This window comes from Solanum pennellii, chromosome 3, assembly GCF_001406875.1.
Source record: "Solanum pennellii chromosome 3, SPENNV200".
Lineage (NCBI taxonomy): Eukaryota > Viridiplantae > Streptophyta > Magnoliopsida > Solanales > Solanaceae > Solanum > Solanum pennellii.
Genome location: NC_028639.1, coordinates 65,663,489 through 65,677,323, shown reverse-complemented (window position 1 = coordinate 65,677,323; position 13,835 = coordinate 65,663,489). Strand labels below are relative to the sequence as shown.

At 30.4% G+C, this 13,835-nt stretch overlaps 2 protein-coding genes across 2 annotated transcripts; one reads left to right on the top strand and one right to left on the bottom strand.

The window, feature by feature from the left end:
* Window positions 1-1,978: 1,978 nt before the first annotated feature.
* LOC107013026 (serine protease inhibitor 5-like) lies at window positions 1,979-2,831 on the bottom strand. Its single transcript, XM_015213008.1, has one exon. It carries the CDS (start codon window positions 2,816-2,818, stop codon window positions 2,165-2,167), a length of 654 nt encoding a protein of 217 aa, XP_015068494.1. The 5' UTR covers window positions 2,819-2,831; the 3' UTR covers window positions 1,979-2,164.
* Window positions 2,832-8,507: 5,676 nt separating this feature from the next.
* Window positions 8,508-9,084, top strand: LOC107012842. The gene has a single exon (XM_015212786.2). The coding sequence runs from the start codon at window positions 8,746-8,748 to the stop codon at window positions 8,953-8,955; it is 210 nt and encodes a 69-aa protein (XP_015068272.1). The 5' UTR covers window positions 8,508-8,745; the 3' UTR covers window positions 8,956-9,084.
* Window positions 9,085-13,835: the final 4,751 nt, after the last annotated feature.

Here is a 13,835-nt window from a genome sequence, read left to right as displayed (position 1 = left end):
TCAATTATAATTATACTCTTCAACTTTGAGTGTGCACAAGTAGATACTTAAATTTGTATAAAGTCGAACAAATAGACACACATGTCCTACATGTCATTTTTTGTCCTATATAGTGTCCTACGTGTATTTTGCCATGTAGGACTCATGTGTTTATTTTATTTAAAAGTTGGATAGTTAAAGTGTCTGTTTGTGCAAAGTGAAAGTTGGAGGTTAAAGTTAAAATTTTGTATTTTCACGCTATTTATATATATTATAATTGAGCAGAGTCAAATTCAGAATTTGAATAGTTTGAGATTTGATTTTGTAAAAAAAAAGAAGAGTTAAATAAGAGTTATTGATCAGGATCGAACCTGCTTCTGCAAGGAGGTATTTCCTCACTTCTACAAACAGTTCAATGTTCATTAAGAATGCACTTTTTATTATATTTTTTTTCTATCAATTTCTTAAGATATATATATTGTTACCCTCAGTAATTACTACCATTGAGGTGCAACTGAGGGTAACAATACAATCTCATGACACGTAAAAATGAACAAAGAGGATGTATGTTATTTCATTATTAATAAGAGTTAAAAGATGCTTTTCCCTCAATCCCAAGGCTCTATCCTATTAATTTATGCAGTAACGCAATCCTTACCTTGATGAAAAAGCATAGAATTTATCCATGAGAGTGTAAAACAGTACTATAAGTAGGAGAGCGTAAATTGAACCTATTTCACAATCCCTATAGTTTGTGAGTTTCCCTCTCTTCTCGACTAGATAAAGGAGATATAAATTTTATCTATACGATCCTGATAATTAAATATGATTGATTGGGCACCCATTCTGATAGGTTATCTTCTTTTCATCTTGCTATCGCCGGGACTACTCTTTCAGCTGCCGGGGAATCAACGCCACGTCGAATTCGGAAGCTTTGCTACTAATGGCAAAGCGGTTCTAATTCATACTTTGATTTTCTTCGTCTTTTTTACAATTCTTATTTTAGCTGTTCGTGTTCGTATTTTCTTTCACTAGTTTGCTTCTTTGTATATTCTTTTTCTAGTCATTTTTTGTTTAATTTGGAGTGATTGTGTTAATTTATTTGTTTACAGTTTAATCAACGTTTGTAATATGTAGAATGAAATTATATGTTTGTTCGCTTGAGTTTCTGATGTAAGTCTAATTAATCTAAATAGTGAAGAATAAATCAAGGATAAACGAAACAAATTTCACTAGTACTTTAAGACATTTCAAAACAACAATTCATCCCTTGGTCTCTCTATATACGTACCTAGCGCGTTTAGATATATGTATATCAAATATGTGATGTTAAAATTAAGTGTGATTTGTTTTAAATAAAATTTATTTAAATGGATTCGCATGTAATTGAGAAACATAAATTTCACTCGTTCTTTTCCTATTCTTGCTCATTTCTTTTCCTATTTCAGTATATCTAATAACAAAAAAAATATTTATCTAAATGTATTTGACTTAAAATCTAATATAAAATTATCAAGTAATGAGACAATATATAATTATTTCAAACTACAGGTAAAATTAGTAAATATGATTAAAATATTTATGTAATTTAAATCAAATACATATTCATCTTTTTTATCAATACAAAGGATCCAAACTAGTTTGGGTTCCTAAATCTAACATTTGAATTTGCAGGAAAAGTGAGAGGAAGCAGACACATTCACCAATTGAACATGTTGTTTCAGATGCATGATTGTAACTAAAAAAAAATTCTCTCACTTAAAAAAAAAGGATCCCTAGTTTAAAAAACCCCTTATTAATTAATATGATCTTTCAATAATAATTTCGTGATAAAATATAAATTATTCTATCCTATGTTTAATCATAAATATTTTCTATTTATACTAAAACGATGAAATTAATTATCATATATATATATATATATATATATTAGCTAATCTCATTAGATATCTTAATTTATCGTACCAACCAAACAAAATCTCTTAAGAATAAGAATAGATAGACAAATGTTCCTTACATAAAGTCAATAAGAGAACACATTAAATTTATTAAGAAAGTCATGCTAAAATATACTTTTAGCAAAGTTTCATGTAGTAGCCATCACATGTTTATTTATTTTGCAAGACAATATGTTAATTAAAACATATATATACTAATACATAGTCTAGTAATCATTATTAATTAACTAGACTTTCTTAAAATTAACACCAAAAGGCTGATCTTTCACAAGACACAAACGTCTCTTTCCATCTTGCCTAACACAACCTACTGCTTGACACTCATCAACAGGGCAAGATGGACAAACAAAAGGACCAGGACAATACAACAAATTGTAACTTGATTCTGATAATTTCACTATTTTAAACCAACTACTATCTCCCTCTCCTAAAGTTCCTCCCGTCTCCAATAATCGCGCTCCGAGCGATACATCGTAGTCTCCGATTTTCCAATTTGCATAAATAACACATAGTCTAGACGTTGCAATATCGAATTGAATGTTTACGTCTTGATTTTCGAAAATACCATAATCAGATTTAATAATGAATCTAACGGGTGTACCGATGGGTCGTCCTACATCGGAGTTGTAACGGAACACTCCGTTAGGGCACGGTGCGGATGAATTCGGGGAGGGACCTAGGTACACGTCACCACCTGCGGCACCACGACCAATCGAAACGATGTGGTAACTTGCACGAGGATCGAGTGCGTTAGCGTTGGTGTCTAGTACTAATTTATTTGTAGCACTAGGTAAATCGATGAGATTTTGGGAAGTAAAAGTTGATGAGAAGGTAATAAAGGGAAGTAAATATAGAGTGAAGAGGAATAAATAATTTGCCATGCTTGTGAGTTGTGAATGCTTTTTTAGACTAATGAAGCCTTCTATTTATAGGTTTGCTTGGGTTTACATATGAATATTAATTTTTCTCTAATGGTTGTCCATTTGTATACGTTTTGCACATTTTATATTATACTTCAAATACTAATCTCTATCTTTAGTTTTTTCATTTTGTTGACGAGGAAATTATAGTCGCGATTTTGAATACATGTAAGGTAAATCTTGTTAGGACCGTAAATAAGCAGGTGTAAACGCGGAAGCTAGCAAAGCAAACCTCAAAAGACCACGAGTAAGAAGACAACGAGAAATATACCAAAAGACACAAAGATTTAACGTGGTTCGGTCAATCGACCTACGTCCACAAAGGAGATGAGCAATCCACTATAAATATGAGAGTACAAAAATACAGAGAGAAACAACCTCAACCAAATCACTCGGAATACATGGGAGGTTCACACAAGTGATAACCGTATCAAACTTGTGACCCACAATTTCTCCCTCTAACCAAAACTCTCAAAACCCTTAGGACTACATTGTGAATGCTGATTAAGTTAGAAGGACAATGCCTCTATTTATAGAGTTCTAAACCTTTTCCTACAAGAAAATGATTAGTCAATCCAAAACCTTTTTCTACAAGGAAAACCTATTTATGGTAAGAAATTTAGGGCAAATAAAACCCAACAAATCTCCCCCTTGGCCTGAATTTCTGACAAAATAAATTTGTCCACCTTCTTCACTTAATCTTCAACAACTTGCTTCTCCTCTCCATAATCTCCTTTGCAAAATTTATGTCTCAACACAGAGAACCTCTCTGAAACAATTTCTCCAACAAAATCTTCATTACTGTCAAAAAAGTTGCGGCTAGAACTACACCCGTCAAGATGAACACCTCTTTCTAACCTGGTTCAATCATCGATTATCGAACCACTAAACCTGACTCCATCATTGAATCTGGCTCTGATACCACTTGTTAGGACCGAAAATAAGCAGGTGTGAACGCGGAAGCTAGCAATGCAAACCTCGAAAGACCACGAGTAAGAAGACAACGAGAAATATACCAAAAGACACAAAGATTTAACGTGGTTCGGTCAATCGACCTATGTCCACAAAGGAGATGAGCAATCCACTATAAATATGAGAGTACAAAATACAGAGGGAAACAACCTCAACCAAATTCACTCAGAATACATGGGAGGTTCACACAAGTGATAACGTATCAAGCTTGTGACCCATAAATTCTCCCCCTAACCAAAACTCTCAAAGCCCTTAAGACTACATTGTGAATGCTGATTAAGTTAGAAGGAACATTCCTCTATTTATAGAGTCCTAAACCTTTTCCTACAAGAAAAGGATTAGTCAATTCAAAACCTTTTCCTAAAAGGAAAACTATTTATGGTAAGAAATCAGGGCAAATAAAACCCAACAAATCTCGCTTCAGTATTATCAAGATAAATCGTACTATGAAGCTCTGCACGATAGAGAAAATATATATTAGTGATTGGAGATTTTGAACCAAGAATCACATCACATGCTCAATCAACTCGATCAATAGTAATATCTATCTTATGTTAGGTAAAGTTACTATAGAGCCTCCTCAATGAATATAACTTAAATAGCACTCCCTCTGTCCATATTTTCTCTTTTAGTTGTCCCTATTTACTTGTCCATTTTAACAAATCAAAAAATAATAATTTTTTTCCCTATTATACCTTCGTTTAAACTTCTTGAAAATTTTCAAGTTTTAATTCATCATTTTTTAAATCATAATTAATAAGGGTAAATTATAAATTTACTATGCTAATTATTGTTATCTTAATATTTGTGTCATTTTTAAAGTGAATAACTAAATAGGGACAAAAAGAGTATATTGTTTCTTTTTCTTCTACTTGCATGTGTAAGTTTGGTTCGTACATACGGTTGCTTTTTTATTTGATTATTTTATTGGCGGCTTTTAATTATCTGTGATATATAATTCTATGCTCTTAATAACGTGAAAATGTAATACTTAACACTTTTAGAAAGTCAATCTAAATCAATTTGGTCAAGGAATAATGTGACTGAATTAATTAAAATTATGTGAAATAGATTTTATTTTATTATATATATACCAGCACACTTTGTTTGAATGTGGCACAAGTTGAAAATTAACTAAATATATTTGATGTGTTATCCCCTTTAATTATATCAGTATTTGACATAAATTATATATATAAATTTGTGTAAATTACCTATTCAATACAACGTGCACAAACTCTGTAAAAACCATGCTCCAATGAAATATCTTAAATTAAAGTAATTGTATGTGATATATTCTTAAATCAGCAGAGGCTAGGGTAGATAGAGGAAGAGAAGATCTATTGAAAATTTATTTATGTGGTAAAATATTATATTTCACAAGGATCTTTTTCTTTTTATATATTGAAGTCTTCAAAATGTGAGGAAGTAGCACATTCTTCATCTACACAATTATTTCCTTTTTTTTTTCTTTATTTAAGACTATACTAAACTTGGAAATGAAATGAATTGTATCAACTTTTTAACAAAAAGATGAGTTACTGCTCTTCGACATAGGGGTGTTAAAAATGAATTCAAATATAGATAATTCGTTCAAGATTTTGAGGATTGGACTCAAGATAATTTAAATTAGGTTCAGTCTCAATTCATTCAAGTTTTAGCTCATTTTAAAAGAATCCTCGATAGAACTCAATTCAATCTCTAATTTCGACCTTTGTAAAGACTCCTTATTTGCATTGATGTAATGTATGTTCATATATTGAAAAAATGAATTATTATCTATATAATATCTTTTAGGATTTATCTATCCATTTATAATTTTTTTAAGAAAAAAAGAATCTTAAATTGAAATTTAAATTGTGATTATAAAAGTTGAATATCAATATGTCAAAATTATTGAGATTAAGCACATCAAATTGAATAGGTCAAAACTCAATCTATTTTTAGCCCATATGAAGCCTAGGTAAACTTGAACGGATCAATAACCTAATCTCATTTTTGTTTCAACTCATTTTAATATCTTCAATCTCAATTCAACCCGTCCATTTAAAAACTCTAGCTCACCTTCCGCCACAGCTAAACTATGGAGCAATGAATTGCCATTGCATTTTCAGCCCAAATCATACATTGTCAAGCCCATATACCATATAGACTTTGGACTAGATATCATGTTTGCCCATCTACCAAAATGAACCATCTATTAGCTTCACCATTGTCAAAAAATGTTGCTTAGCAGCAATTTTGAAATTGGGATTTGATTCTTTTAATAATGAAAAATTTGACTCAAAAATTTATATTTTTTAAGAATAATATTTGTACCACGTCAAAGGATTATATAAGGACGAGAATTCTTTTCTATACAAACAGTTTTTTCTTAGAAAATTATGCAATGCATATTATTTTTAATATAATAAATTGAGCAAACAATAAAAACCACTTTCGCCGTTTCAAAAAGAATGATCCTGTTTTTTTAGTCTGTTTAAAAAAGAATGACCTTTTTTTCTTTTTTGACAACACTTTAACTTTAACTTTCCACGTAAAAGATTTAAGACCATAAGATTAAAGGGCATTTTGATACATTTAACATACTTTAATAAAGTCTTCTTCCTTTTCTAAACTTCATTTCAAGTCAAACTACGCTACCATTTTTAAAACGTAGAGAGTAATATTAATATAAACAATCTCAATATATCTAATCTAGGCTAACTAATTCCAACAAAAACTTTTCTGCAAACCAAAACGACCCCTTAAAAAGCTGCATTGGTGATTCATCCCAAATTTTGAGTGGAAGATACTTGGTCAAGAAGGTGCCTTTATGTGATTTTAAAGATATGTCCATCTTTATGGTAACTTTAACTTTCTACTCCCAATTGTATCTTAGAAATTTAAAATAAAAATTAATAACATTTTCAAATCATGTTTTTATACTTCATCCTTTTAATTATAAGAGATTTTCAAAAAATATAATTAAATATATATATTTTTTAGTAAATTATATTGTATGTATTACTATCTTAACAAAATATATTTTTTTTATTAAGATGATATTGATTTGAAACGGAGGATATATCTACTTAATGGTAGGGTTGTTAAAAATAGAATTGTAATAGATAAGCTAATCACAAAATTGACTTATTAGTATTGAATTATCGGTTGGTGAACATATTAAAATTTTATTAAATGGTTTCAAAACGGAGCAGATTACTTAATTTACTTATAGGTTAAACATATTAACCCATTAAAAATTATCGAAATTATATTTTTACCATAAATACATTTATTAAGTAAATACTTATGTGTATACATCCTCAAAATTTAGATTTCATATGTGTCTTACTGTGATTATCAACTTAAATAGGATTAGAAAAATTAATTTGTTTGATGGAATCAATATATTGGTGAGTCAAAGTAAGAGAAGTGAGCATGAAATGGTGTAGTCGGTATATCGATAATCGTCCGTTAATTTCTAATCTAATATCGAACTAAACAATAACTTATTGATTGGCTAGCGGATTAGTAATTCGTCCGATATCCAGCCCTATTCAATGGATGTGATTGTTTTTGGAATAACATTTATTTTGAGACAGAATATACTCCATGTGTTAACTGCTACTTGTCATTTATTTCTACCATAAATTTTTATTTACTTGTTACTTTTGACATATCAAGAAAAGATAATAATTTTTTTCTATGTTTTACCCTTAAGCATTAAAAATTTATTTCTCAAATCATTTTTGAAGACATTACTCTCTATATTCCTAATTACTTGCTCCACATTATCTTTTCTAGTTATCCTAATTACTTATTCATTTTGACAAATAAAAAAAGGACAAACTTTTTCCACATATTCTACCCTCGTTAATTACTTTTAAAAAGGTAAAACTTTTTTAAAACTTTATATTTTAATTCATTCACTTCATAATTAATAAGGATAAAATGATAACCTAACTGCGTTAATTATTAATTTTTTAATAGGCGTGTCAATTAAAAAACGAACAAGTAATTAGAAATAGATGAAATATTTAATAGAGGATTTTGGTATAATATTTATATTAATCGTAATTATTTTCTTAGTAGGTGTGACAAATAAAAGTGAACATGTGAAATATCTAACTGTGATGTTTAGGGGTGTGCACTATTTGGATTAAATCGAAAAATCAAATCAAATCAAACCGAATTCTAATTTGAATTGGTTTTTGGGATTCTTAGTTTGATTTTGGATTTATAATTTAATTTGTTTGTTTTTTTGATTTGATTTCGAATTTAGAAAAACGAAAACCGAAAAAACTGAATTTTGTGTGTGTGTGTGTTGTTTTTACAATTAAATTGGAGTTACCTAATTTTGTCCCTTTTTAATTATTTTCATTATAATTTAGTTTATTTTCTTATATTTAAACATCTTTAAGATATACTTTTAAGTTTTGTGTTTTAAGTTTTACTCGTAATTTATATTAAAAAATAATATATAATTTTTTAAAAATTGCAAATATAACTTTATTATGTTTCTAATTATTGACATAATCGATTAACTAAATTAAAAAAATTTAAATCAAATCAAACCAAATTTATTTTAGTTTAAATTAAATTATATTACTTTAAAACAAAAATAAGAAATTAAATAATATAAAATCGAACCAAAAAATCGAACGAAGACGCCTAGTGATTCACCAAAATTAAAAGAAGAAGAAGTATATTGGGAAGGATGAGAAGTCACCGTCCAAAAAACAAAGCCCAAGACTGAAATTGGGGGAATGACGAGGCAATGAATCCAATGACGGCAACATCCAACAAATTCAAATCTGTCTGTTTCCGTTCACTTTTGGCCACATCTGCTGCACACTTCTTCATCGTTTTTCATTTTCCCCAATTTATTTCCTCTTTCTCTCTGTTCAATCACCCTTAGTTACTTACTTACCATGGCGGATTGGGGACCGGTGTTGATAGCGGTGGTGCTGTTCGTGCTGTTATCGCCGGGGTTGTTGTTCCAGTTACCTAGCCGTGGAAAAGTGGTGGAGTTCGGCGGGATGCAAACGAGCGGCGCTGCTATTTTGGTACATGCCGTCATTTACTTTGGCCTCATCACTATCTTACTTGTTGCCGTCGGCGTACATGTTTATGCCGGTTAATCAAACTCCGATCTCTATTTTCCGTTTGTTGCTCTTTAAATTATGTTCTACTTTTTGTTTCGTTGAATACAGGGACTCGTTGTTGCCTTTTTGATCTTCGAATTACTTACAATCTAGCGCCTCCCCGAACTGAAGTAATTTTCCCTGCACTGTGTCCCCTTTCCCTATCGGATCTCTGTCTCAGCTTTGACATTACAATATCAATTTAGTAATAAACTACAATCCTTATACTAAAATATTACTATTTATTTTGTAAAAGGAAAAATGACTATACACTGCAAAAACTTATAAGCAAGATGCGATGTGGTGGACGGGGTTGCTATCCTTGTTAACAGAGGTCTTGGTTCAAATCTTTGGTAGAGTACTTCCGTACCAATGAAGCCTTATTATGTATGAGTCCATATATAACTAATCCTCCGTCAGAAATATTCCATATTCCGATAGAAAGAACTTGACAAAACATTGTGAACTTCTGCCCTATTTCTAGGAAAAAGAATATAATTTTATCAGAGTAATATCAGCAAATCATTTTTGTTCCACTGCTAGATAATTCATGATCAAATTACAGTAGTATAGAAGGAAGAAAAGGTTGAAATTACAACCAGAAAAAAGGAAAACAAAAATAGGATAAGTTTTGAGGTATACCTGGAGATGGAGTTTTTGCTCGCAAAGAGGATGATGCGATGGGACTTCTGCTAACTTAAATATAGCTTTCCAGAGGCGCCTGAGAGGCATTAATTTTGAATTCAGAATGCAATGCCAAACGACGTATGCAATTATTATGGGCTTAATTTGAGGAAACGGTTAAAGGGATACAATTATAATGATAAATGACGTCTTTCTATTTTTAAACTTTAATTAGTTAAAAGACATTAATGTGAAAAAATAGGAAAAAATCCCAGAAAGTATATAAATAAATTTCCTAATCATTTAGGCATGCCACATCAACGAACTAAAGATCCTCTTTTATATATATATATATATAGATTTTTTATAATAAATAAATATTATCTTTTTCTTGCTTTTTTTTCTTCTCTTTGCGGCCCTTTTCTTTTTCTTTTTCTGCAAATGAAGAGAAAATTTCAAAGTTTTATTTGTGACAACTTTAAGCATACAGTAATGATATGTGGAGTTATGAAATTGAAGTTTTATTAATGAAAGGCAAAGTCATAAATCTATTTTTGCCATGGATGACTTTTTTTTACCAGCATTTTCATCTTCCGTTCAAACATCAAAGGTTTATCAATCAACCCCATTAATAATATCAAGTTCTAAACCTTTGAGACAAAAAAAAACACTCAAGTTTAGAAGGAGTTGACGACAGGTTTCATGTTTTCATCATCGATGACTGCAACGACAATTTTGAAGAGTAAAAATCCAGCAAGAATTTTGATTCTTAATCTTCTCATCCACCATTTGATTGGTACTCAAGTTATTTTCATGGATGAATTTGTCGAATTTTTCAAATCGGGGTAATGGATACATAGCTATGGATCCTTCATTTCTATTTTCAAAATTACATATAGATTTCGTTAATAACTCAATATTCTTTCTCAACTTGAATTTAAATTATTAAATTAGGGCCCTAGAAAATCAATATAAGAATTTTTCAACCCATTTGATATTGTAGCTTGGCATATAAAATGATGACTAACAATTTTAATAATATTAATAAACAGTTGGTTTTCAGAATTTCCTAATTTCATGCACAAATTATAAAATTAAGATGAACAATGAAATTCCATGGTGAATTCAATGAAGGTGATGAGGTTATGGCGACTTAGGGAAGGTGAGTGGTGGAGGTATGGTTTATGTTGTTGCAAAGAACAAAGGAAATAAATAAGAAAAAAGTGTGATTAAAAATACACATATTTATGAAGAAAAAAAAAATATCGGTCATCACTTATTATGTCAGGTAAGCGTTTAGGGCGTAAATTGTGTCAGTTTAAGCAATTTTCTCTCAAAGGTATATTCCAATTTTCCTAGTAAGGATTCTGCAAATTCCTCCCTCCCCCTTTTAACACGACTTCAAAATTATCTGGCTCCAATAAAAAAGTACTAGATACTACATGGGTGCAACTTGTAAATTGACACCATTTTGTAAGCAATAGAAGAATATTTTCGAACTAAATGACATTTTTTTGATGACACAAAAACATTAGTTTCCCCCATATGAATTTGCATTTTTCATGGATAAGTTGGAGTGAAAATATTACTCCATACAAATAGCTTTCTTCATGACTGACTAGATTTTGGAAACTAACTGTTGGGTCTTGCTCTAAGTTGTAATAGCTGATAATTGTGTTAGGGAAAATACATAAAATATTCTTAAATTTGTCCGCAAAACTCACTTTAGTACTATAACTTTATCGGCATTTAAATTCCCCCTTTAAAAACTTTCAAGTGAATTAAATACCACCTTACTGGCTGACGTGGCAAATAAAAAAGTTCCAGGCACGTAAATAGCAAGAAATTTAAAAAGAAAATAAGTAGGTCCCACTTTGTCTTCCTTCACCAGTGTCATCTCCTTCCTCTCAAACTGTTTAGCTTCTCTATTCTCATGGCGACCTCCGAAAAACAATCTTGATGACAAACACGGACCATCTATCATGAAAGACCTTGTTGTCACTCCCTTCATCACTGCTTCTCAAAGAGACTAGATGTCATATAACCATCAGATCTTGCCAAAAGTTTTCACCACGCCGGTGAATTATAGACAAATCGCCGGGCATACCCTTTTTCTTGGATTTCCTCCATTCTTTCTATTTTCTTTTTTGTATTTTTATGTGTTTTCGTTTTTTCCGCAACCATGGTAAAAGGTATGAAAACCTTCAGATCTGTCAATCTTAAGTCTATTACAACACTAATAACTCCGATAATTGCCATTGAAGCTCCTCGATAAAAGGTTTGAAAACCTTCAGATCTGTTAATCTTAAATTTATTATAACAACAATGACTCCGACAATTGCCATTGAAGCTCTAGCAACTCTAGTTTCAAATATATTTCTCTGTTTGACACACAATATTCGTTAAATTATTAGAAAATCATGTTGTTTGTGTTAGTTTTCTGTTTAGGGAACTTTTAATTTAGCATTGTAATGGAGAAATGGGACGACGAAGGAGACGAGCAACACTGAAAATTGGAACAAGAAATTGTATGGAAAAATAAAAAAAATGAAAAAGAAAATATGACATGGATAAAGAAAAAAGAAAATAAAACTAAATATTTTCATCATCGACATGTTGTCAACGTGCCACTGAGGTGGCGCTGATGTGGCCGCGTGTATATCACCTCCTAACCATGAAGTTGGTATTGTATATATAAAATTCACCTGAAAATTCTTTAAGGGGGTACTTAAACATTCGTAAAGTTACAGTGCTAAAGTGAATTTTACGGACAAATTTGAAGGAAATTTTATGCATTTTCTCATTGTGTTATTAATACTTTTTATTAATATATTGTATTATGATTTTTGAATAATATATTATCTAGTTGACATAAAAATAATAATTTTGTGTTGAAGTTATTCAAAATGCCCAAACTCTAGCTTAAAAAAGATATTATATTCCTCACATATAGTGATTATACTATGGTCAAATCAAAGATAAAAGTGGAAAACATTCATCACGTCCACAGCGCATATGCACTTGAATGGGCATCAATCTCTTAAAGCTCCATGCTCCTTGGACATTAAGGACACTATGAAAATGGGATGCAACTATAAAGTAGCTCTCTATGATGAATAATTGCTATTTTGTCCCTTTTGGTCCAATGTTAGAATAAAAGTTTGACGGATCAAATTGAGTTAAGATAATAAGTGAACAGGTTAATGAACCACCAAATCATATTTCCATGGCTAATCTTATCCTTTCTAATTACAAGATAGATTTAAATTGAAGTCAAGGATCAATTCTAGGTCAAGGTCAGGTCTAAATTTGATCCATAAGGAGATCGATTATAGAATGAAAAGTTTGGATTTCCTAAAGAGAAACTTCATAATTCATATCCTAATATTCGCGACACAATATCCCATGATACATAATCATCACTTATGCAGTATTCACCATTTATAATCTTCATACATTCCCCTCTCCCACCTTTAAAGGAAAAAATATAGACAAATACAATCGGAGGTGGAGGAGGGACCGAGACTAGGGCGTACGGATAAAAGTGTTAAAAGATGATCAATGTGAAATACATTTGTAGAACTTCATTCTCGTATTTTCATTAGAAAAGTCATTTTTTTTTATCGTTGAAAAATTTTATTTCTAAAAATAATTTAATTAACCGAACATGAAAAGATCAAAAGGTATTTCCTCCATACGATACACACCCTAACAAAAGCGAGAAAAGTATGTAACCCTCGTATTAAAACAAGATATCAAACGTTTGATTACACTAATGTTTATAGTAGATCTTAATTTCAAGTGATTAACAACCAAAAAGAGAAGGATTACTTATCCAAAACAACTAATTAGTTTATAGACCCAAATGATGGTACATATTAAATAGAAAGAATTGACTTAAATAGTCATTCATTCAAACCATTTAAACTTAAGATAGATAACAAATATATAATATAATGATAAATAATATATGTATAATTAATATATAACCTATGTATATCTAATAAGAAAAGTAAACAATGAATCCGACTGATTTAAAACCTCTGAAATCTCCCACGTTACTAGGACATTAACTTTCTTTTCCTAAGACACTCGAGTAGTGTGTTCCTTTGTGGGGGATCAATCTGGGTAAGATGTACTGGGAATATCATACCACCTTTGATTATGGAGCTTTATTGATTCACTCGAGATGTTCGTTACGAAGATAAATATTTTTTTAAAAAATAAATAAATAAATATATAATATCTTTTAG